This window comes from Notolabrus celidotus, unplaced genomic scaffold (assembly GCF_009762535.1).
Source record: "Notolabrus celidotus isolate fNotCel1 unplaced genomic scaffold, fNotCel1.pri scaffold_89B_arrow_ctg1, whole genome shotgun sequence".
Taxonomy (NCBI): domain Eukaryota; kingdom Metazoa; phylum Chordata; class Actinopteri; order Labriformes; family Labridae; genus Notolabrus; species Notolabrus celidotus.
In genome coordinates this window covers 21,820-48,122 of record NW_023260448.1, presented here as the reverse complement: position 1 = coordinate 48,122, position 26,303 = coordinate 21,820, and the positions used below count along the sequence as shown (strand labels likewise).

Genomic DNA, 26,303 nt, shown 5'->3' with positions numbered 1-26,303 from the left:
CAGTAGATTCTTGTTGTGGTCTTAATGACAGTAGAGTCTTGTTGTGGTCTTAATGACAGTAGAGTCTTGTTGTGGTCTTAATGACAGTAGAGTCTGTTGTGGTCTTAATGACAGTAGAGTCTTGTTGTGGTCTTAATGACAGTAGAGTCTTGTTGTGGTCTTAATGACAGTAGAGTCTTGTTGTGGTCTTAATGACAGTAGAGTCTTGTTGTGGTCTTAAGTGACAGTAGAGTCTGTTGTGGTCTTAATGACAGTAGAGTCTTGTTGTGGTCTTAATGACAGTAGAGTCTTGTTGTGGTCTTAATGACAGTAGAGTCTTGTTGTGGGTTATTAATGACAGTAGAGGTCTTGTTGTGGTCTTAATGACAGTAGAGTCTTGTTGTGGTCTTAATTGACAGTAGAGGTCTTGTTGTGGTCTTAATGACAGTAGAGTCTTGTTGTGGTCTTAATGACAGTAGAGTCTTGTTGTGGTTTTAATGACAGTAGAGTCTTGTTGTGGTCTTAATGACAGTAGAGTCTTGTTGTGGTCTTAATGACAGTAGAGTCTTGTTGTGGTCTTAATGACAGTAGAGTCTTGTTGTGGTCTTAATGACAGTAGAGTCTTGTTGTGGTCTTAATGACAGTAGAGTCTTGTTGTGGTCTTAATGACAGTAGAGTCTTGTTGTGGTCTTAATGACAGTAGAGTCTTGTTGTGGTCTTAGTGACAGTAGAGTCTTGTTGTGGTCTTAATGACAGTAGAGTCTTGTTGTGGTCTTAATGACAGTAGAGTCTTGTTGTGGTCTTAATGACAGTAGAGTCTTGTTGTGGTCTTAGTGACAGTAGAGTCTTGTTGTGGTCTTAGTGACAGTAGAGTCTTGTTGTGGTCTTAGTGACAGTAGAGTCTTATTGTGGTCTTAGTGACAGTAGAGTCTTGTTGTGGTCTTAATGACAGTAGAGTCTTGTTGTGGTCTTAATGACAGTAGAGTCTTGTTGTGGTCTTAATGACAGTAGAGTCTTGTTGTGGTCTTAATGACAGTAGAGTCTTGTTGTGGTCTTAGTGACAGTAGAGTCTTGTTGTGGTCTTAATGACAGTAGAGTCTTGTTGTGGTCTTAATGACAGTAGAGTCTTGTTGTGGTTCTAATGACAGTAGAGTCTTGTTGTGGTCTTAATGACAGTAGAGTCTTGTTGTGGTCTTAATGACAGTAGAGTCTTGTTGTGGTCTTAATGACAGTAGAGTCTTGTTGTGGTCTTAATGACAGTAGAGTCTTGTTGTGGTCTTAATGACAGTAGAGTCTTGTTGTGGTTCTAATGACAGTAGAGTCTAGTTGTGGTCTTAATGACAGTAGAGTCTTGTTGTGGTCTTAGTGACAGTAGAGTCTTGTTGTGGTCTTAATGACAGTAGAGTCTTGTTGTGATCTTAATGACAGTAGAGTCTTGTTGTGGTCCTAATGACAGTAGAGTCTTGTTGTGGTCTTAGTGACAGTAGAGTCTTGTTGTGGTCTTAATGACAGTAGAGTCTTGTTGTGGTCTTAATGACAGTAGAGTCTTGTTATGGTCTTAGTGACAGTAGAGTCTTGTTGTGGTCTTAATGACAGTAGAGTCTTGTTGTGGTCTTAATGACAGTAGAGTCTTGTTGTGGTTTTAATGACAGCAGAGTCTTGTTGTGGTCTTAGTGACAGTAGAGTCTTGTTGTGGTCTTAATGACAGTAGAGTCTTGTTGTGGTCTTAATGACAGTAGAGTCTTGTTGTGGTCTTAATGACAGCAGAGTCTTGTTGTGGTTTTAATGACAGTAGAGTCTTGTTGTGGTCTTAATAACAGCAGAGTCTTGTTGTGGTTTTAATGACAGCAGAGTCTTGTTGTGGTCTTAATGACAGTAGAGTCTTGTTGTGGTCTTAGTGACAGTAGAGTCTTGTTGTGGTCATAATGACAGTAGAGTCTTGTTGTGGTTTTAATGACAGCAGATTCTTGTTGTGGTCTTAGTGACAGTAGAGTCTTGTTGTGGTCTTAGTGACAGCAGAGTCTTGTTGTGGTCTTAATGACAGTAGAGTCTTGTTATGGTCTTAATGACAGTAGAGTCTTGTTATGGTCTTAATGACAGTAGAGTCTTGTTATGGTCTTAATGACAGTAGAGTCTTGTTGTGGTTTTAATGACAGTAGAGTCTTGTTGTGGTCTTAGTGACAGTAGAGTCTTGTTGTGGTCTTAGTGACAGCAGAGTCTTGTTGTGGTCTTAATGACAGTAGAGTCTTGTTGTGGTTTTAATGACAGTAGAGTCTTGTTGTGGTCTTAGTGACAGTAGAGTCTTGTTGTGGTCTTAATGACAGTAGAGTCTTGTTGTGGTCTTAGTGACAGTAGAGTCTTGTTGTGGTCTTAGTGACAGTAGAGTCTTGTTGTGGTCTTAGTGACAGCAGAGTCTTGTTGTGGTCTTAGTGACAGTAGAGTCTTGTTGTGGTCTTAATGACAGTAGAGTCTTGTTGTGGTCTTAGTGACAGTAGAGTCTTGTTGTGGTCTTAATGACAGTAGAGTCTTGTTGTGGTCTTAGTGACAGTAGAGTCTTGTTGTGGTCTTAGTGACAGTAGAGTCTTGTTGTGGTCTTAGTTACAGTAGAGTCTTGTTGTGGTCTTAATGACAGTAGAGTCTTGTTGTGGTCTTAGTGACAGTAGAGTCTTGTTGTGGTCTTAGTGACAGTAGAGTCTTGTTGTGGTCTTAATGACAGTAGAGTCTTGTTGTGGTCTTAGTGACAGTAGAGTCTTGTTGTGGTCTTAATGACAGTAGAGTCTTGTTGTGGTCTTAATGACAGTAGAGTCTTGTTGTGGTCTTAGTGACAGTAGAGTCTTGTTGTGGTCTTAGTTACAGTAGAGTCTTGTTGTGGTCTTAATGACAGTAGAGTCTTGTTGTGGTCTTAGTGACAGTAGAGTCTTGTTGTGGTCTTAGTGACAGCAGAGTCTTGTTGTGGTCTTAATGATAGTAGAGTCTTGTTGTGGTTTTAATGACAGTAGAGTCTTGTTGTGGTCTTAGTGACAGTAGAGTCTTGATGTGGTCTTAATGACAGTAGAGTCTTGTTGTGGTCTTAATGACAGTAGAGTCTTGTTGTGGTCTTAATGACAGTAGAGTCTTGTTGTGGTCTTAATGACAGCAGAGTCTTGTTGTGGTCTTAGGGACAGTAGAGTCTTGTTGTGGTCTTAGTGACAGTAGAGTCTTGTTGTGGTCTTAGTGATAGTAGAGTCTTGTTGTGGTCTTAATGACAGTAGAGTCTTGTTGTGGTCTTAATGACAGTAGAGTCTTGTTATGGTCTTAATGACAGTAGAGTCTTGTTATGGTCTTAATGACAGTAGAGTCTTGTTGTGGTCTTAGGGACAGTAGAGTCTTGTTGTGGTCTTAATGACAGTAGAGTCTTGTTGTGGTCTTAGGGACAGTAGAGTCTTGTTGTGGTCTTAATGACAGTAGAGTCTTGTTATGGTCTTAATGACAGTAGAGTCTTGTTGTGGTCTTAGGGACAGTAGAGTCTTGATGTGGTCTTAATGACAGCAGAGTCTTGTTGTGGTTTTAATGACAGCAGAGTCTTGTTGTGGTCTTAATGACAGTAGAGTCTTGTTGTGGTCTTAATGACAGTAGAGTCTTGTTGTGGTCTTAATGACAGTAGAGTCTTGATGTGGTCTTAATGACAGCAGAGTCTTGTTGTGGTTTTAATGACAGCAGAGTCTTGTTGTGGTCTTAATGACAGTAGAGTCTTGTTGTGGTCTTAATGACAGTAGAGTCTTGTTGTGGTCTTAGTGACAGTAGAGTCTTGTTGTGGTCTTAGTGACAGTAGAGTCTTGTTGTGGTCTTAGTGACAGTAGAGTCTTGTTGTGGTCTTAGGGACAGTAGAGTCTTGTTGTGGTCTTAATGACAGTAGAGTCTTGTTGTGGTCTTAGGGACAGTAGAGTCTTGTTGTGGTCTTAGGGACAGTAGAGTCTTGATGTGGTCTTAGGGACAGTAGAGTCTTGTTGTGGTCTTAATGACAGTAGAGTCTTGTTCTGGTCTTAGTGACAGTAGAGTCTTGTTGTGGTCTTAGTGACAGTAGAGTCTTGTTGTGGTCTTAATGACAGTAGAGTCTTGTTGTGGTCTTAGTGACAGTAGAGTCTTGTTGTGGTCTTAGTGACAGTAGAGTCTTGTTGTGGTCTTAGTGACAGTCTTTATTATTCTCAGTAATGACTCATTAAATGTGTCAGAGAAGAATCCTCTGTGTGTTTCTTACCTTGATGATCTGATGGATCCTGAGCAGCTCAGTGTGTTCACACTCATCCTCTCATCAGGCTGTAAACACAGCAGTGTTAGTGAAAGGGTGAATAGTGTGCTGACTGCTCGGTCCTCCTTTCTGTGACTAACTGTTCCTCCTCTCTGCGTCCAGCCGAGGACTGTGGCGGGTTTCAGGGGGACGGTCCGATACGCTTCGGTCAACGCTCATAAAAACAAGGTGAGAGCTGCTTTCTTACCGTGGGGGGGGGGATTCATGTTGTTGTTGAAACACTTGTTTACTTTGATGGTCTCAGAGGACTCTGGGTCTCAGGTGATGTGGAAACATCCTGAACATCTGGAGTGTCCCGGAGGACTCTGAGACTTTTTATTTAAGGTCTAAAAATGATAACGTTCAATTAAAGCTACAGGAAGAACTGAACATTGAACATGACTAACTCAAAGTGGTTCTTCTATAGATCTCATAAAACCACATGTAGATACAACATTTAGAAAAATGAAATTGTATTAATTATTTTGTATTATTTTATTTCATTTTGTTTCATTTGTTTCATTTAATTTAATTTTGTTTTATTTAATTTTGTTTTATTTAATTTTGTTTTATTTAATTTTGTTTTATTTAATTTTGTTTTATTTAATTTTGTTTAATTTAATTTTGTTTTATTTAATTTTGTATTATTTTATTTTGTTTCATTTTATTTTGTTTCATTTTGTTTAATTTTGTTTCATTTAATTTAATTTAGTTTTTTTTATTTTGATTTATTTAATTTTGTTTTATTTTGTTTTATTAAATTTTGTTTAATTTTGTTTAATTTTGTTTTGTTTAATTTTGTTTTATTTTATTGAGTTTTATTTAATTTTGTTTTATTTTGTTTTATTTAATTTTGTTTTATTTTAATTTTGTTTTATTTAATTTAATTTTGTTTTATTTAATTTAATTTTGTTTTATTTAATTTTGTTTTATTTAATTTTGTTTTATTTTATTTTGTTTTATTTTATTTAATTTTGTTTTATTTAATTTTGTTTTATTTAATTTTGTTTTATTTTATTGAGTTTTATTTTATTTTGTTTTATTTTATTTTGTTTTATTTTATTGAGTTTTATTTTATTTTGTTTTATTTTATTTAATTTTGTTTTATTTAATTTTGTTTTATTTAATTTTGTTTTATTTTATTTTGTTTTATTTAGTTTTGTTTCATTTTGTTTTATTTAATTTTGTTTTATTTAATTTTGTTTTATTTAATTTTGTTTTATTTAATTTTGTTTTATTTAATTTTGTTTTATTTTATTGAGTTTTATTTTATTTTGTTTTATTTTATTTTGTTTTATTTTATCGAGTTTTATTTTATTTTGTTTTATTTTATTTAATTTTGTTTTATTTTATTTTGTTTTCTTTAATTTTGTTTTATTTAATTTAATTTTATTTTATTTTAATTTTGTTTAATTTAATTTTTTTTTCTTTTAAAATATGTTGTATTTCTTCATCTTGACTTGTGTAACTTGACTTTTGAAAAGTTCTCTACAAATAAAATGATTAATTAATGTTAATCTTGATGAACGTCCACAGGGGGCGCTGTTGAGCACGGCCTTTAAAACAAACAGTTTTGGAAGACGTCACGTAGAGAATAAAAATCGTGTCCATTTGTTTTCGTCTTGTTTCAACAGGAAATGGGTCGCCATGACGATCTGTGGTCGTTGTTCTACATGTTGGTGGAGTTCGCCGTCGGACAGTTGCCGTGGCGAAAGATCAAAGACAAGGTCAGAGTCCCCGTGACGCCGCGAGAACAACACCGAGACTTTATCTGACAGGAAACACACACGGACGTTTACAGCTGGTGTTCCTCTCAGGAGGAGGAGGAGGAGACCAAACACAGAGCTCACACTTCACTGTCTAACACCCTGAGTGTTCCTCCTCTGTACCTTTAAATGACCTCTGGTCTTCTTCTGCAGGAACAAGTGGGTCAGATCAAAGAGCGTTACGACCATCGGATGCTGCTCAAACACATGCCTTCAGAGTTTAATATCTTCCTGGACCACGTCCTGGCCCTGGACTACTACACCAAACCAGACTACCAGGTACGCAGAGTGAGCCCCCCCCCCTGTGTGGTCTGAAACCCGGACTGAAGGTTCATGAGTCCCCCTTTCTTTCCCTCCTTCCAGCTGCTCATGTCGGTGTTTGAGAACAGCATGAAGGAGCGGATCATCACCGAGAACGAGCCTTTTGATTGGGAGAAGGGAGGAAGTGATGTCACGCTGTCGACCAGTGCCTCCACGCAACCACAGCACAACACCAGACCCACCGCCGCCATGGTGGGGTAAGTACTGAGCCGTTAGTCCTCCTAAATCCTGGGGGAAGCTAAATATGGTCACTAAAGGTGCATTTGGACCAAGAGTCCAGGGGTCTTTTAGCCCCCAGAACTTCTTTCCTCGGAACTAGAAGGTTCCTGCGCCCCCATTGAGGGTCTGCGTTCCGACAGTTCCGGGGTAAAGTTCCTCTGACCCTCCAAAGGTCCGGGCTAACAGCTACTTTAGCTTCCATGTGGTCCGTTCAGTCTCTGAAAGACCAGGACTGAGTCTGGTTCTGTCCTCAGAGCCATCGTGACCCCTGTCCCTGGAGACCTTCAGCGGGAGAACACAGACGACGTTCTGCAGGACGAACATCTCAGCGATCAGGAGAACGCCCCTCCGGTCCCGCCCAGCCGGCCGCCGGGGGAGACCAGCGTCCAGCACGCCGGGGAGACGGGGGAGGCCTGGGAGGACACGGACTTCAACCGCAACAGACTCAGGATCAGCCTGAACAAGGTCTGGACTTCTTAACCGTCACTCTCTCTTCTCAGTCCACAGTCCTCAAACATGTTCCAATAACACCTCTCCTTGTTCCTCTCAGGGGGCTCAGGAGGAGGAGTCAGGTCGGGGGGCGTGTCCAGCGTCCCCTGTTCGAGGTGGAGCCCCTGAATCGCCAACAGGTCAGGGCCGGTCGCTACGGTACCACCGAGTCAACAGCCCCGAATCTGACCGCCTGTCAGCAGCTGAAGGCCGAGCTGACGGCTACGGACAGAGGTGAAGGTCTCACGGGTCCCGGGTTCTTTTATTCCTCTTTGTTCTCCGTCTGGACTCAGACCCTTACAGGAGAGACCGCCATGGGACCCGCCTTAGTCTGGAACTTAAACCGAGAGTTGACCTGAGACATGCTTTGACTCAAAGTGCGACGTGGTTTGGGTTTTCCTTACGTGTTGGACTTTTACCACCTGACTTGAGACTTGACTTGGACTCTCCTCCCTGACTTGGACTCTCCTCCCTGACTTGGACTCTCCTCCCTGACATGGACCATCTTCAGTCTTTGCTTTAGGATTCCTAGGACAAGTCTTTCTGCTGTCCTTTGACTTGCCCTTATTTCCTTGAGACTTGACTTTGACTTGCACCCAAGGACTTGAGACTTGACTTGGTCTTGTCCTCACTGACTTGGACTCTGTCTTATAGACTTCAGGTTTTTGGGACTTTAGACCTAACCTGATACATTTTAGAACTGACCTGATCTTGGCTCAGATGACTAGAAACTTGACTTGGACTTTTTGCGGGTGTTTGTTGGAGTCTTTCTCCGATGACATAAAGGACTTAAGACTAACCTTGGACCATGTTTAATGGACTTGAGAGCGGACTTGGGCTTGATTGGAACTCTTCCTGGTTCACAGCTCCCAGTGTCCCCCCCGGTCTCTAAACTTGTCTCTGTGTGTCCTGCAGGTCCAGAATGGACATCCTTGGATCTCCGTCTCGTCACGTGTACTCCTCCCAGCCGGCTCAGATGCTGTCTGTGGACCCCGGTTGCCGGGGTGACCGTCAGGCCAGTGGTCGTCAGGAGGTTTCGGTGGCGTCGGGGGACCAGGAGGCCCACAGCAACGCCTTCATCCGCTCCGTCCCGCTGGCCGAGGAGGAGGACTTCGACAGCAAGGAGTGGGTCATCATCGACAAGGAGGCGGAGCTACGAGACTTCCAGCCGACCACGTCAGGAACCACTGACGAGGAACCGGAGGAGCTCCGCCCCCTGGAGGAGCAGGAGGAGAGGAGGAGGCTCAGGGCGGGAGGTAAGAGCTTCTGTGTGCGCCAGAGAATTCAGAGTCTATGGTAGTCTGAGCCTATAGCAGCAGAACTAAGACCTGGTCCAAGCCTGATCCAGCTCTAACTATAAGCTTTATCAAAAAGGAAAGTTTGAAGCCTACTCTTAAAAGTAGAGAGGGTGTCTGCCTCCCGGACCCTGACTGGTAGATGATTCCAAAGGAGAGGGGCCTGATAACTGAAGGCTCTACCTCCCATACTACTTTTAGAGACTAAAGAAACATGGAGAGTTTCAGGGGAAACATATGACAACCTTTACCCTCTGACCCTGAAACCCTCTGACCCAGAGACCCTCTGACCCCTGAGACACTCTGACCCTGAGACCCTCTGACCCTTAGACCCTATGACCCTGACACCCTCTGACCCTGAGACCCTCTGACCCTGAGACCCTCTGACCCTAAGACCCTCTGACCCTCTGACCCTTAGACCCTATGACCCTGACACCCTCTGACCCTGAGACCCTCTGACCCTAAGACCCTCTGACCATCTGACCCTGAGATCCTCTGACCCTCTGACCATCTGACCCTGAGATCCTCTGACCCTCTGACCCTAAGACCCTCTGACCATCTGACCCTGAGATCCTCTGACCCTCTGACCATCTGACCCTGAGATCCTCTGACCCTGAGACCCTCTGACCCTAAGACCCTCTTACCCCGAGACACTCTGACCCTGAGACCCTCTGACCCTGAGACCCTCTGACCCTGAAACCCTCTGACCCTGAGACCCTCTGACCCTTAGACCCTATGACCCTGAAACACTCTGACCCTGAGACCCTCTGACCCTGAGACCCTCTGACCCTGAGACCCTCTGACCCTGAAACCCTCTGACCCTGAGACCCTCTGACCCTGAGACCCTCTGACCCTGAAACCCTCTGACCCTGAGACCCTCTGACCCTGAGCCCGGCTCACGCTCTGTCTCCCTTCCTGTCCCCTGTAGGAGGCGAGCTGGTGGTCCGTCCAAAGACCCACACCAGGGAGAGCAGCAGAGGGATGCTAACGCTAACGGAGGAGGAGGCATCCAGGAGGAGCGGTGGAAGCCCCGCCCAGTCACCGTGTCACTCGTTACCATCAGGACGCCCCCGCCGGAGAGAGTCGGAGCCCATTGGACCTCAGAGACCGGTAAGAGACCCAGCCAGCCAATCAGAGGAGAGCTCTGCTCTCTGGTGTTGGCGGACAGACGAGGAGGCGGACGGCTGCTGTGCGGGGACTCCGCCACAGGGGGGCGCTGTGCTGCAGCTGCTCCGCCTCTTTTACCTGTCCGCCAGCACGCAGTTCAAAGGACCAATCCAGCACGATCACAGGGCTGCTCACGTCTAGACCCCTCCTCTTCGTCAGAGTCCATGAGCACGAAGGTTTTTACCTCTCCTTAGGAAACGTTAGGAAGTAAGAGGGCGGCGAGCGGCGAGCAGCGAGCGAGGGAGAGATCAAGGACAGAGAGAGCCGTGAAGGTCGTTTGGTAGGTTTGAGGTCGTCATGAATCTGATGGTTAATGTTTAAATGTTGATCTTTCTGAAGAGGAAGTTAAGCTCCTCCTCCTCCTGGCGTCTGCTCATGATGGGGTCAGATCAGAGGTAGCTTGGTCGCTATCAGGTCCACCGTACAGTTTGGCTCTTTGGATGTGGCAGTGTTCGTTTCTGGAGCCAGGAGGGAGGTCGGCAAACTCCAAGTTAGGGACTAGTGCTGGTGTGGTGATCAAGGTGTGTCCATAGGTCCTGTGATGTCAGGAAGGATGCTAACTTTAGCTAGCATAAACAAGGGTTCAATAAAGGTCAGAAACTAGAGACTGAGACCAAAAACTCATCAGTGTTTACTGAGGGAACCAATCAGAGGAGGCGCCCCCTGCTGGACGTTACAGAGACTGATATAGGATCAGAGGAGGCGCCCCCTGCTGGACGTTAGAGAGACTGATATATGATCAGAGGAGGCGCCCCCTGCTGGACGTTAGAGAGACTGATATATGATCAGAGGAGGCGCCCCCTGCTGGACGTTACAGAGACTGATATATGATCAGAGGAGGCGCCCCCTGCTGGACGTTACAGAGACTGATATACGATCAGAGGAGGCGCCCCCTGCTGGACGTTACAGAGACTGATATAGGATCAGAGGAGGCGCCCCCTGCTGGACGTTACAGAGACTGATATACGATCAGAGGAGGCGCCCCCTGCTGGACGTTACAGAGACTGATATACGATCAGAGGAGGCGCCCCCTGTTGGATGTTAGAGAGAAGGATATACGATCAGAGGAGGCGCCCCCTGTTGGATGTTAGAGAGACTGATATACGATCAGAGGAGGCGCCCCCTGCTGGACGTTACAGAGACTGATATACGATCAGAGGAGGCGCCCCCTGTTGGACGTTACAGAGACTGATATACACTCAGAGGAGGCGCCCCCTGCTGGACGTTACAGAGACTGATATACGATCAGAGGAGGCGCCCCCTGCTGGACGTTACAGAGACTGATATACGATCAGAGGAGGCGCCCCCTGCTGGACGTTACAGAGACTGATATACGATCAGAGGAGGCGCCCCCTGCTGGACGTTACAGAGACTGATATACGATCAGAGGAGGCGCCCCCTGTTGGATGTTAGAGAGACTGATATACGATCAGAGGAGGCGCCCCCTGCTGGACGTTACAGAGACTGATATATGATCAGAGGAGGCGCCCCCTGCTGGACCTTAGAGAGACTGATATATGATCGGAGGAGGCGCCCCCTGCTGGACGTTACAGAGACTGATATACGATCAGAGGAGGCGCCCCCTGCTGGACGTTACAGAGACTGATGTATGATCAGAGGAGGCGCCCCCTGCTGGACGTTAGAGAGAAGTGCATTTTAATGCGTTAGCGTTCTCTGGAGGTAGCGAGCAGCTCACTGTGACTCCTGCTGGACTCGTCCTTAAAGAACGTCACTGACGTGGCGGCGTGAAGACAGTTTACGGCGGCAGCGTTTAAAGCTGTTCCTCGGTCACATGCAGTCGGACACCATCAGCTTCAGACTGAAGACGATTAAATAGTGAAAGCATCCCCCAGTCTTAGCTGTTAGCTGTTAGCTGTTAGCCTGCTGTGAAAGCCGTCATGGCGGCACAACGTAAGAACACAAGAAACACCGTCAATCTTAAAATACGGACGCACGACTTAAAGTTTGTAACTTCAGCTGTTAGAGGGAAATATGTTGAGCTACAAACGCTAACGGGACAGAAGCTAGCTAGGAAGTGTTGCCCTGAAGATTAGCCGTTATGTTCAAGAGTCCAGAGTCTTCAGCCTGCAGCAGCGAAACAGGCCGTCATGGCGGTGACGTCAACCTTTGGAACGAACACACCTGATCAAAGTCCTTAAAATACAAGTTTGAACCCTTTAGCAGTTCAAACAGGAAATACTTTGATCTGGTGGATTATGTTGGAACCATTACAGCCTGTTTTATCACTGCAGGTCTAATCATGACATCACTGATCACTAAATCTCCTTATAAGGGCGTCAAACCTGTCGCACCCACCAATCAGAAGCCTCCTGCCATGTTCCTTCCTTTGTCCCTCTCCAAACCTTCAGGCGGCCATGTTTCTTTACCGGTCCCTTTAAACAGAGGAACAGGACCTCGTAGAGCCAGAGGGTTCCGGAATGTTGAGTCGTCCTTTGATGCTCCTTAAAGAGACAGTATCTGAAATGAGTGTCCTTAAAGAGACAGTAGCTGAAATGAGTGTTCTTAAAGAGACAGTATCTGTAATGAGTGTCCTTAAAGAGACAGTAGCTGAAATGAGTGTTCTTAAAGAGACAGTATCTGAAATGAGTGTTCTTAAAGAGACAGTAGCTGTAATGAGTGTTCTTAAAGAGACAGTAGCTGAAATGAGTGTTCTTAAAGAGACAGTAGCTGAAATGAGTGTTCTTAAAGAGACAGTAGCTGAAATGAAGCATTTCACACACAGGCTGAAATGAGTGTTCTTAAAGAGACAGTAGCTGAAATGAGTGCTCTTAAAGAGACAGTATCTGTAATGAGTGTCCTTAAAGAGACAGTAGCTGAAATGAGTGTTCTTAAAGAGACAGTATCTGAAATGAGTGTTCTTAAAGAGACAGTAGCTGAAGTGAGTGTTCTTAAAGAGACAGTAGCTGAAATGAGTGTTCTTAAAGAGACAGTAGCTGAAATGAGTGTTCTTAAAGAGACAGTAGCTGAAATGAAGCGTTTCACACAGAGGCAGAAATGAGTGTTCTTAAAGAGACAGTAGCTGAAATGAGTGTTCTTAAAGAGACAGTAGCTGAAATGAGTGTTCTTAAAGAGACAGTAGCTGAAATGAGTGTTCTTAAAGAGACAGTAGCTGAAATGAGTGTTCTTAAAGAGACAGTAGCTGAAATGAAGCATTTCGCACACAGGCTGAAATGAGTGTTCTTAAAGAGACAGTAATGAGTGTTCTTAAAGAGACAGTAGCTGAAATGAGTGTTCTTAAAGAGACAGTAGCTGAAATGAGTGTTCTTAAAGAGACAGTAGCTGAAATGAGTTTTCTTAAAGAGACAGTAGCTGTAATGAGTTTTCTTAAAGAGACAGTAGCTGTAATGAGTGTTCTTAAAGAGACAGTAGCTGAAATGAGTGTTCTTAAAGAGACAGTAGCTGTAATGAGTTTTCTTAAAGAGACAGTAGCTGTAATGAGTGTTCTTAAAGAGACAGTAGCTGTAATGCGTGTTCTTAAAGAGACAGTAGCTGAAATGAGTGTTCTTAAAGAGACAGTCGCTGTAATGAGTTTTCTTAAAGAGACAGTAGCTGTAATGAGTGTTCTTAAAGAGACAGTAGCTGAAATGAGTGTTCTTAAAGAGACAGTAGCTGAAATGAGTGTTCTTAAAGAGACAGTAGCTGAAATTAGTTTTCTTAAAGAGACAGTAGCTGTAATGACTGTCTTAAAGAGACAGTAGATGTAATGAGTGTTCTTAAAGAGACAGTAGCTGTAATGAGTGTTCTTAAAGAGACAGTAGCTGTAATGAGTGTTCTTAAAGAGACAGTAGCTGAAATGAGTGTTCTTAAAGAGACAGTAGCTGAAATGAGTGTTCTTAAAGAGACAGTAGTTGAAATGAGTGTTCTTAAAGAGACAGTAGCTGAAATGAGTGTTCTTAAAGAGACAGTAGCTGTAATGAGTGTTCTTAAAGAGACAGTAGTTGAAATGAGTGTTCTTAAAGAGACAGTAGCTGAAATGAGTGTTCTTAAAGAGACAGTAGCTGAAATGAAGCATTTCACACACAGGCTGAAATGAGTGTTCTTAAAGAGACAGTAGCTGTAATGAGTGTTCTTAAAGAGACAGTAGCTGAAATTAGTTTTCTTAAAGAGACAGTAGCTGAAATGAGTGTTCTTAAAGAGACAGTATCTGTAATGAGTGTTCTTAAAGAGACAGTAGCTGAAATGAGTGTTCTTAAAGAGACAGTAGCTGAAATGAGTGTTCTTAAAGAGACAGTAGCTGTAATGAGTGTTCTTAAAGAGACAGTAGCTGAAATGAGTGTTCTTAAAGAGACAGTAGCTGAAATGAGTGTTCTTAAAGAGACAGTAGCTGAAATGAGTGTTCTTAAAGAGACAGTAGCCTGAGATCAGGAGAGAGTTTGAGCTGCTGCAGAGGGACCAGAGGAAGACTGGACATGAGGAGATATAAACACTCTTTAAATATAAGAGATTAGAAACTCGTTCCTCCAGTTGATCCAATCACAGACATGATATCTTGTTTCTGCTCTGACGCTGCTGATGGTTTGATTCCTCCTCGACTGCCTGTGACTCTTTAAACAGTTCCCCCTGTCCGGCTGTCTGAACGCTGCCGCCCTCTTTTCCTTTAATCGTTGGAGTAAAGTTGAATTTTTCATCTCTTTGCTTTTTGTTCATGACTCTTTCTTTGGACCATTGTTTTATTCTGAAGGGATGAATGGGAATCTACTTCCTTCCTGTCCGACCTGATCTGTAGCCTGAATGTGTCTCTGTCAGGATGTTGACGATGTTTTCATCCTCAGTTGTTCTGCTGTGTTTTCACGTGTTCTCCGACACGCGGAGAATCCACGTGATTTACACCCAACATACACACACACACACACACACACACACACACACACACACACACACACACACACACACACACACGTTATGAATTGATGTCTTTATCGGAGGAACAGTCTCTTCCTGGTTTACGGTCCATGCTAACAGTTAGCGTTGAGGTGTGTGAGATTATGTCTGTGTCACTTTAAGAGGGGGAACTTAAAGGGGCGGGACTCTGTGATGTCACAGAAACATTTTGAAAACCCTGCCCGCCCCCCCAACACGAGTCCCTGCTTGCACTCGAAGTCTCTCTGCTGGTGCTCCGAGTCCACGCCGTCTCTCCGACGCGTTCCCGATAGATGGAATCAGCGAGTCGTGATCTCGGTCTGAAACAACACGAGCTTTAATAACGACGTGTTGACCACGTGGTCACACGGCGCCACTTCCTCTGAAGTGGAGACGTGGAGCTTTAAAGCCGTTCAAACATTGTAGAGCTGTTTGACAGGTTTGGTTTCTGGACTCTGGAGACGTATCAGTGATCTGGTTCCGTCTCGATGGTTCCAGTCTGTAGTTCGGCAGACTTCCTGCTCGGTGGATTCGTTCACGTTGAAGAGTGTCGGGTTTTTAAAGACGACCAAACCAAAGAAGTGATCTGTAGATGAAGTGTTAGCTTTACGAAGGTGTGCTGAGCTGTTTTCATGATGTTTCACGTACGTACGATAACCCCAAACGCTGATCCTGTGACTCAACCTACCCACGTTGTTTTTAAAAACTACAACTTTGATAGTTTTTGTTGCACATTTAAAAAATATAAAATAAGAACTGCTTCTTTTAAAGCTTTATTGTGAAAGTCTTACTTAACGTGGCTAACTTTATTACTTTAATTTGAAAAGCTAACTGCCAAGGGTTAGGGACAAGGATCAAGATCAAGACTGGATAGACCTGATGTCCAGACAGCACTGCATTAGAACTAGACATGACTCTGCAGTGGAAGTCACTGCATTAAACACAGACATGACTCTGTAGTGGAAGTCACTGCATTATAAACAGACATGACTCTGCAGTGGAAGTCACTGCATTAAACACAGACATGACTCTGTAGTGGAAGTCACAGCATTAAACACAGACATGACTCTGTAGTGGAAGTCACAGCATTAAACACAGACATGACTCTGTAGTGGAAGTCACTGCATTAAACACAGACATGACTCTGTAGTGGAAGTCACAGCATTAAACACAGACATGACTCTGTAGTGGAAGTCACTGCATTAAACACAGACATGACTCTGTAGTGGAAGTCACTGCATTAAACACAGACATGACTCTGTAGTGGAAGTCACTGCATTGAACACAGACATGACTCTGTAGTGGAAGTCACTGCATTGAACACAGACATGTCTCTGTAGTGGAAGTCACTGCATTAAACACAGACATGACTCTGTAGTGGAAGTCACTGCATTAAACACAGACATGACTCTGTAGTGGAAGTCACTGCATTAAACACAGACATGACTCTGTAGTGGAAGTCACTGCATTAAACACAGACATGACTCTGTAGTGGAAGTCACTGCATTAAACACAGACATGACTCTGTAGTGGAAGTCACTGCATTAAACACAGACATGACTCTGTAGTGGAAGTCACTGCATTAAACACAGACATGACTCTGTAGTGGAAGTCACTGCATTAAAAACAGACATGACTCTGTAGTGGAAGTCACTGCATTAAACACAGACATGACTCTGTAGTGGAAGTCACTGCATTAAACACAGACATGACTCTGTAGTGGAAGTCACTGCATTAAACACAGACATGACTCTGTAGTGGAAGTCACTGCATTATAAACAGACATGACTCTGTAGTGGAAGTCACTGCATCAAACACAGACATGACTGTAGTGGAAGTCACTGCATTAGAACTAGACATGACTCTGTAGTGGAAGTCACTGCATTAGAACTAGACATGACTCTGTAGTGGAAGTCACTGCATTAAACAGACATGACTCTGTAGTGGAAGTCACTGCATTAAACAGACATGACTCTGTAGTGGAAGTCACTGCATTAAAAACAGACATGACTCTGTAGTGGAAGTCACTGCATTAAACACAGACATGACTCTGTAGTGGAAGTCACTGCATTAGAACTAGACATGACTCTGTAGTGGAAGTCACTGCATTAAACAGACGTGACTCTGTAGTGGAAGTCACTGCATTAAAAACAGACATGACTCTGTAGTGGAAGTCACTGCATTAAACACAGACATGACTCTGTAGTGGAAGTCACTGCATTAAACACAGACATGACTCTGTAGTGGAAGTCACTGCATCAAACACAGACATGACTCTGTAGTGGAAGTCACTGCATCAAACACAGACATGACTGTAGTGGAAGTCACTGCATTAAACACAGACATGACTCTGTAGTGGAAGTCACTGCATTAATAACAGACATGACTCTGTAGTGGAAGTCACTGCATTAAACACAGACATGACTCTGTAGTGGAAGTCACTGCATTAAACACAGACATGTCTCTGTAGTGGAAGTCACTGCATTAAAAACAGACATGACTCTGTAGTGGAAGTCACTGCATTAAAAAGGCATGACTCTGTAGTAGAAGTCACTGCATTAAACACAGACATGACTCTGCAGTGGAAGTCACTGCATTAAACACAGACATGACTCTGCAGTGTAAAGAGGAAACTTTATATAAACTGTATTTTACTCGTTCATTCTTTTATTGATTTGTTATTTTAAAAGTTAAATTGATTATTAGGTTATAAAATAAAAAACTTACCTTAAATTCAAAAATCTTAATTCCCCATTATTATCGTCTGCCAGCCAGCGCCCCCTAGAGGCTTGAGCGGTTACTACAGCCCGATATGAAAAGTCGTCTTACAGCTCCTTCATGTCTTAGCTCTCCTATCAGAGGTCAGAATGGTTCATCCTCAGGAGATCATGACACTACATTGAACTTCCTGTGTGTGTGTGTGTGTGTGTGTGTGTGTGTGTGTGTGTGTTTATGTGTGTTTCCTGTAACATGTGGTGTGTGTAAATGTCGTCCTCATGGTGGCGCCAGTGAGAGGCTGGAGTACCTGCACAGTGTTACCTGTCACACTCTCCATCAGGTGTGACTCTGAGCTGGTTCTTTGATTTGTTCTCCATCTATGACTTTGAGTTCCACATGTATGTGACCATTTGATTTCCTCATGCACTCATTGTTTGATCCACGTCACGTCAGGTCCGGTGCTCCGCCCTCGCCGGCGGCTGTTTTCACGTCGTTTTGCACGAAGTCGTCTTTTAGTCGTGCATTTTAGCTCCTTTGATTCCCGTGCCGATAGCGAGCTCCGCGCCACGAGGCCAACCATGGAGGACTGCCATTCTCTTTTTTTACTCCTCTCCAATTCTCCCCCTCCCTCCACATAACTACTGACGCCTTTGCCCCCCCACCCTATCGCTTTAAAAGTACACAGTATGTCGAGTTTGACTCGCCTGAGGAGACAGAGACAGAGCGAGGGAGCCATTGGGACAACACAAGAAGAAATAAAGTGATGTTTCGGGGTAAGCACAGTTTAGGAATAGTCCTTTACCTCTGTTCTCTCACTCAGTTTCTGTTCCTCCTCCTCCTCTTTTTTTCCCTCTGTTCACACATTCTTCCTCCTTTTTTTCCTCCGTTGTGTGTCTGTGTTTTGTGTGCTTGATGACTCCATCTCTCTTTTGTGTTCCCCGTTTCTTTTTGCATCTCCAATGCTCATCCTCCCCTTCAGAGTGTGCAGGCTCAGACTGTCGTAGACTAGTGGGAGTCAGTATGTGCAGTGTTGTGCTGACTGTGACTCTGTGTCCTCTTTAAGTGCTTCTTCTCTGTGGGGGATATGTGTGCAGATAGAAGGGGGTGCTAGTCTGTCCAATCTGGCAACCCACATCCTAACAGCAGCTAACATCCTGTCCTGTGTAGACTGTAGCAGTTACTAGCATGTGTTAGCTGTAAATGTAGACTGTATGCTTCTCTCACAGGCTCCTCCCCTCAAAGCCTTTGACCAATCAGCTGCTTTAGATGAGCGAGAGCACCAATCAGCTCTCTCCTGTCTAACGCCTGGTCAGCGAGGGGGAGGGGCAAAGTCAAATCAAAGAGTTTGACGTAGCCGTAGGAAAATATTTCATCAAACATTCATTTTACTACAAAGAGTCTGCTTCCTGCCGCCGCTAACCCCGCCCCCCCTCTCTCTGATTGGTCTGTTTGCAGTTGGAAGAGGAGAGGCACCACCCGCGGCCCAATCAGCTGAGGAGGCTGGCCTCCTACGTCTTCTCCTCCTCCACCCTGGAGACGGAGCAGTACCCGCACGGAGGGAGCAGCTTCATCCAGAGGAGCCGCTCGGCCGAGAGCAGCCCCGCCCACATCAACGCCGCCAACGCCTCGGTGCGACGGCGACACGCCGGCACCCTGCCCACGCCCGGCAGCCCGCGGAGCAGACACTCAGTGCTGAACGTGTCCAGGACGCAGCTGCAGCAGATGTTAGCCAAGCTCATGAACAAGAACAGCAGCTGAGAGACAACACACACACACACACACACACACACACACACACATTTACACACTCATTAAACACACACTCATGCAGAGTCGCCCCCAAAGCTCTCAGAGGAAGAACTTAAGTTCTCTTAGACGGTTTGTAAGTCATGGATGTCTCATTATGAAGGAGGAGCCAGGAGGGGGCGTGGCTAGAGAAGAGGGAGGGGCTAGCAGCACAGACAGCTTGCTAAGCGAGCTGCATCCGTCAAAGTTACCTTATCTTATTTATTGGAATGCTAATTTCAGCTAGCAACAAAAGAAACGTTTTCAGCTAATTATACTCTAAAAAAACAGACAGCGTCTCGACTCTTCAAGGAACAGTTTCAGGTCTTTGTGTTAGCGTCTTATCCGTCCCCCAGGTGTCCCCAGGTGTCCCCTGTCTGACTCCGCCCCCTCTTCCTGCTCTTGGTGAAACCTTAAAGGGACATGAACATAACGCTGTGTTGAAAACTAGAGATTGAGACCATCTCTAGTGAGGGGGAGGAGCTTACAATCAGAGCAGTGAGGTCGCCCCCTGCTGGCTACATCCGCTCCTTACATTCAGTCTAACTTTAACAAGCTAACCTTTCACTTAAAGACACAGTGCGCATTTTATGTTAAAGTGCCCTTAAACACATCACTGGCTAGGTTTCCATGAGACTTTGAATTCCTCTTTAAATCAGAATAAAAATTAAATCCTCTTTAAAAAGATTAAAATGATCATTCTGAATTCAACTTCAATCTGAAGTAAGTGTCTGCTTTATTCTGAGTTTAATCTCCATCATGTGTACGTTCATTCCTCTTTAAATTAACGCCGCTCGATCTGAGCATGCTCGTTCCCTCGTCCTGTCGCCATGACGCACAGATTCCAAGATGGCCGCCCGAAGCAAGCGTTGGACTCGAGCTGAGAGTCTTTATTTAATATGAGCCTTAGAAGAAATGGATATCAGGAAAAGAGTTGATGGCATCCAAGTTAATCCAGGGACTTGTCTCTTGTGTGGTCTTCCATGTTGTAACTGAAAATAAAAGAAGCAGGAACTGGACTCTGTTTTCTTCAGGTAGACGTAAGGACGTCACGCCGCCCCCCCTGTCCAATCAGAACCCTTCCCAACCCCCAGACCTTAAGAGGAATAAAGACCATTAAACGGGTTCTCATGTAAACCTCAATTCAGAATTAAAGAGCATCATGTAACCGTGGCCACTGACCTGATTTAAGTCTTTAAAAAAGGACACTGTCCCTTTAAATCTGGTAAACAACAACATTTGAGGACGCCATGTTTGTAGTTTTTTTGGGTGACTCTGCACGTACAGACACACACATGATCAGATACATATATAAAACACACACACACACACACACACACACACACACACACACACACACACACACACGTAGCTGTATGACTCCCTCTGGAGGAACAGAAGAAGAAGAAGAGGAGCGAAGCGCTGACGACAGGAAATAATTTCATGCAATAAACTCTGAACGCCTCTCTGCAAACCTTCTGTTGCACACGTCACAGAGCCGGAGGCCGAGCGGAGGGGATAATGTGAAACTAAGATGTTCCTTCCATGAAGAGGAGGAGGAGGAGGAGGAGGAGGAGGAGGAGGAGGAGGAGGAGAGAACAGAGTGCGGCTGCTACAGACTGTTAAGCTTTACAGTGTCTCTGCTGTTTTTTAAGTTCTTTGTTTTTCCCGCGGAGAGGAAAGGAAGCGATCGTCCAGGAATGCAGGTCGTCCCGGCGATCAAGTCTTTTGTTTTGCACCGAGACTTTGGAGAGTCTGCGTCCCCCGTCCCCCGAGCAATACGCCGTCACCGCTTCACGACTCGTCTTCACCGACACAAAACCAGTGACCCCCCCCCCCCGAACGCCTGGCTCTGATCCCTGACCCATTAAATGTTTGTGTGTGAAGAGAGACGTGTGAGTTTTCTCTGTGAACGGTTTCAGGAGTCATCGCTCAGAGGAGCTTTCAAATCTAAGAACTGTGTGCTTTCTGTGTACGGTGGCCCTGAAGGGACAATTTACACCCAGAAAAACAAGGTTGCAAAAGAAATGAAGAAGAAAGAAAACATTTCACGTAACGAGTTCACAAATCAGACATTCAAACGCAACTTACAATTTAATTTACCTTTCATGAAATATTCAAAATATTCAAAAGAATCATGAACATGAAAATCAAACAGCATCACGTGTTAAAGCAAAACAAACAAACAGCCCGGACTCTTAAAACCTGAGGGGTCTCTGAAACCAGATCCTGAACCACGAGGTCCAATGAGAGCGTCTGTGATTGGTCGGACTTCAGGGCGCTGTTTAACATAAAGAGAGGGAGATCTCAAAGGACAGACGCACAGACCTATATATGTTCTGGTCTTCAGTTTGTGGTTCTTGTTTGAGCAGCTGTGGTTCCTGAACGTGTCTGATACTCAGATTTAACTTTCTACACGTCTTCAGGGTCAAGATAAGACCTGTAACACCGTGGACATCTGGACTACAATCAGATCAATGTCCACGTGTCCCACGGTACATATCCAGGCTGAGACAGAGGGAGATACAGTGAAACTGAGACTCAGTGGAGACAGATGGAGATACAGTGAAACTGAGACTCAGTGGAGACAGATGGAGATACAGTGAAGCTGAGACTCAGGAGACAGGTGGAGATACAGTGAAGCTGAGACTCAGTGGAGACAGATGGAGATACAGTGAAGCTGAGACTCAGTGGAGACAGATGGAGATACAGTGAAGCTGAGACTAAGTGGAGACAGATGGAGATACAGTGAAGCTGAGACTCAGGAGACAGGTGGAGATACAGTGAAGCTGAGACTCAGAGGAGACAGATGGAGATACAGTGAAGCTGAAACTCAGGAGACAGGTGGAGATACAGTGAAGCTGAGACTCAGAGGAGACAGATGGAGATACAGTGAAGCTGAAACTCAGGAGACAGATGGAGATACAGTGAAGCTGAGACTCAGTGGAGACAGATGGAGATACAGTGAAGCTGAAACTCAGGAGACAGGTGGAGATACAGTGAAGCTGAGACTCAGAGGAGACAGATGGAGATACAGTGAAGCTGAGACTCAGTGGAGACAGGTGGAGATACAGTGAAGCTGAGACTCAGTGGAGACAGAGGGAGATACAGTGAAGCTGAGACTCAGTGGAGACAGAGGGAGATACAGTGAAGCTGAGACTCAGAGGAGACAGAGGGAGATACAGTGAAGCTGAGACTCAGTGGAGACAGATGGAGATACAGTGAAGCTGAGACTCAGTGGAGACAGATGGAGATACAGTGAAGCTGAGACTCAGGAGACAGGTGGAGATACAGTGAAACTGAGACTCAGGAGACAGGTGGAGATACAGTGAAGCTGAGACTCAGAGGAGACAGAGGGAGATACAGTGAAGCTGAGACTCAGTGGAGACAGATGGAGATACAGTGAAACTGAGACTCAGTGGAGACAGATGGAGATACAGTGAAGCTGAGACTCAGTGGAGACAGATGGAGATACAGTGAAGCTGAGACTCAGTGGAGACAGATGGAGATACAGTGAAGCTGAGACTCAGTGGAGACAGAGGGAGATACAGTGAAACTGAGACTCAGTGGAGACAGATGGAGATACAGTGAAGCTGAGACTCAGTGGAGACAGATGGAGATACAGTGAAGCTGAGACTCAGTGGAGACAGATGGAGATACAGTGAAGCTGAGACTCAGGAGACAGGTGGAGATACAGTGAAGCTGAGACTCTGCTTTAAAACAGCTTTAGTCCGGCTCCTCTGAGCTGCTGGGTGGATTAAGTGATCAAACTGTCCTGAGATATTTAAACTCAGTGTTGAAGACGAGAGAGTAAAGTCACTAAAGGAACCACAGCTGGTCCAAGCTTGGTCCAGGACGGTGTTCTGGAGATTTAGAGTCTGAATCTTTCAGAGCTCGGTTTTCGTGTTGAGGTTTTATCAGGTCTTCCAAAGGATGAGGTCCCTGTGCTTCACTGATTCTTCACTGACACACGGTACGTGTTGTTTGTCTTAGTGGAGACTCTTAAAGAGACCTGCTGAAGGGGGTGTTGGTTAGTCCAGGTTGCCGTGTGGTTCTGGACTCTGTGTTCTTGGTGTTTTGTCTGGATCGGTCTGAGTTCGTTGGAAAGACTCTGAGCTCCGTCGTGTTTTACAGATGTTCGTAGAGGTTCTTCTGGTTCCTCGTATCTCGTGGTGTGTGTCCGATCATCTTCATCGTGCTTCCTTCTTCATCTCTGTTTCGTGAGCGCTGGATTTCACTGTTGCACTTTATCCCAGAACAGACCAGAGAGGGATCTGACGGTCCGGATGCAATAAGTCAAAGGGGGGGGGGGGGGGGGGGGGGTTATGAAACGAGCCTTTTCAGATCACAGCTGTGGTTCCAGGTCTGATCCGGGTTCAGGACCAGAGTCCCTAACAAACTGAAGACAATGAAACCTGAACAGAGGACAGTCCATTAAAGGGATGTTTATAACAGAGCACAGTTATGTACCTCATTCACACGGCGGCCATTTTCCTCTGACATCATCCTGAGGCGGGAAACCTGAATGTTGAGGGTTGCTTTAATGAAGGGAACAACACCTTAAACAAAGATGGAGGATTCTGCTGCTCCATATCTGCAGACATGTAGAGTTTAAATGTCTTGTGATGTCACAAAGACATAGAGTGATGTCACAAAGACATAGAGTGATGTCACAAAGACAGAGTGATGTCACAAAGACATAGAGTGATGTCACAAAGACATAGAGTGATGTCACAAACACATAGAGTGATGTCACAAAGACATAGAGTGATGTCACAAAGACATAGAGTGATGTCACAAAGACATAGAACTCTCTCCTGTGTTCTAAACTGGCAGGATTCCAGACAGCTGGCCAATCAGAATGAAGGGGGCTTGTAGGAAGGGAAGGGGTCTTAAAGAGACAGTACCTGAACTCTTAACTGAGGGTCTCCACAGACACGAGGGGAGATTAATCACGATTATCTGGATTGGTAATCATTCAAATGTCCAACAGAAGTTTCACAGAGTCACAATATACGATTAGAGATGACTATAACATGGACACAGAGTAAAAAGATAACACAGCTAAATCTGTGTCATATTTAAAGGCACAAACATTGAATATAAGCCACAGTAATGAAGGATTTTCAAATTAAAATGTGTCTGATGACTCAATAAGTAAAACAACAGCTACAGTTAGCATTCAGTAGCTATTATACTCTTTTATTTTGTTACATAATACAATAATAGAGGTAGAAGTTCCTTAAGTGAAGATGTTTATTTTTGTAAAGTGTTAGCATTTAGCCAGAACTGGTTGAAAGCTAACATTAGCTGTTGTGACACAGCTAATAATTTACACTACTTGTTTTTTACCTTCAATTATGACCTGGTTTTTACTCCATAGTCCTCTCAGTTGTTGATCAGTCCATTGTTTCAGACCCTCTACTCTAACCTGGGAACACAGCAATAATAAAAGCGTGCTAGCTTCCCACCTGAGCGTGAACCTCAGAGGAGAATGTCTTCTGTGTGAATATGATGAACGACAGAGATAAGAAACTACGACTGTGACTCCACGACAGCTCCCGGGGAGCAGAGCGAGGGCTTCTTCTTCTTTAGCTTTGTTCCATTTCACCAGCAGGTGGAATAACGTGATGCTAAGTTGTACTGAAGGGCGAGGGTCGTTAATGTCGCCTGAGTCTGAGTGTCGGGCAGACGTTTGGAGAACAAGCTGCGTGTTTCTGTGTTCGGTCTTAGATGAAGTTAAAGTCTCCGTGTCTTTATGTTAAAAGAGATCGCTCTCAACAGATTCAATGATAGAACTAATGAAATCATAAAGAGACCAATAACACCAAATCAGGAAACATCAAGCACACACGTGTACGGGGGTTCATTACTCACACCACGTTTACCACATCCTGTCACATGTTGAAATGCTACCGTCCAGGTTAGCTAAGCTAGGCTATAAACAGGAAGTGTATCTCTGGACATCCGGCCATATTCCAACTTTACACAACGTATTTCATAATAATACGCCAGTTATAGAACGACATACGTTAGCATTTACCTCCTCCTAGCTTACTTTAGCATTCAACTGTGTTGCACAATAAGTAACGCAGTAAATTTAAAACACGTTAGCTTCTTTGACTTAGCTTTAGTTGCTTTGTTCAGTAATCTGAACAAGCTAACTGTTTACTCATTAACTCAGACAGTCAACACAGTTCACCTTTAGCTAGCCGACACCATTAGCTTAGATGTTTTTTTTTTGCCTTCCCTGTAATATCACAGTCAAATAATAATGCTAGCTGGGACATGGCTAAATGTGAACCTTTAGTGAAAGCTGCAGTTCTTCCAGTGTCCACTAGAGGCTGGCTCCAACAGTGAGTCACAGATCCCCGTGTTAAAGTGTCCGACTTCACAGCCGAGAGAGACGTGTCTTTAAAAAGTAAGGTTGGTCTCTTACCGGGTGAATTTTCGTACACTCAGCTGATTTGATTCTATAAAGAAGAAGAGTTATACATGACTTAGGGGGAGTTGGCTGATTGGACGGACAGGTAGGTGTGTCGTAGTCTTAACTCCGCCTCTTTGCTTGTTTCCTGGTTAGCTATAAATTAAGTTGAATCAACATTTCCAACATGGCGGCCCCCGTCTTTGGGCTTCATACAGGATATGATATTAGCATTAGCTGCAGGCTAACAGTGCTAATGGCCCACACTTGTTTTTTAGCTTGAAATATGGCCTCATGTCCCGTCTGGTTTCCTCCGCTCGTCTGTTGCTGATCATTTAACCCTCCTGCAATAATGTTCCTGGGTCACTTTGACCCGGGGCATATTCAATTATCCAAAAGTGTCAGAACCCCAAAAACTCCTGATACACATTTGTTTTAATTTAATTTTTAACTCCATTACTAACCATTGAAATCCAGATCGAGTCCACTGGTGTTCTTTAATCCTCAGGTCATAGTTCAGTGAGGATAACTCCTTTTCATTAAAATTCATATTAAAACTTTTTTTAATGGACATTAGAAAGACCTAAATATAAATACAATAGTTTGACATGACAGATTTTTGTTCATTTTATTTTAAATGTTGATTTTTTGGTTTTTATGGAGTGATGTTGATCTTCTGTTACATGCTGCCCAGATGTTTATGCTGTATTTATCTGGTATGGAGGGCAGATACTGCCTATCATAGACTTTAAAGAGGGTCAATTTGACCCGCAACATAACAGGAGGGTTAAAAAGCAGCGACATGACAGCATTTCGTCAGATTGCTAACATTCTTAGCATTTTTCAGGACCTGGAACATAGCAGTACAACATGATGTCAGCATGTGAGGTGTTCTGCTTCGACTTCAGAGGACATCAGTAAACATGGCGGCTTGAAATGTTCTCTTGATTTTGCGCCGCTCCACCACGACGTGCGGGAGCTACAAGCTAGCT

General features: G+C 44.4%; 1 protein-coding gene across 1 annotated transcript in view; it reads left to right on the top strand.

Annotated features, from left to right (window-relative positions):
• The window catches only part of ttbk1a (tau tubulin kinase 1a), a 55,754-nt gene that overhangs the window by 15,245 nt on the left and 14,206 nt on the right, over window positions 1-26,303 (top strand). The window contains exons 7-14 of the mRNA XM_034679461.1: window positions 4,370-4,435; window positions 5,881-5,973; window positions 6,166-6,291; window positions 6,376-6,530; window positions 6,807-7,017; window positions 7,103-7,275; window positions 7,957-8,297; window positions 9,265-9,446. Coding sequence (XP_034535352.1) covers window positions 4,370-4,435; window positions 5,881-5,973; window positions 6,166-6,291; window positions 6,376-6,530; window positions 6,807-7,017; window positions 7,103-7,275; window positions 7,957-8,297; window positions 9,265-9,446 — 1,347 coding nt within the window. The remainder of the gene's footprint in view (window positions 1-4,369; window positions 4,436-5,880; window positions 5,974-6,165; window positions 6,292-6,375; window positions 6,531-6,806; window positions 7,018-7,102; window positions 7,276-7,956; window positions 8,298-9,264; window positions 9,447-26,303) is intronic.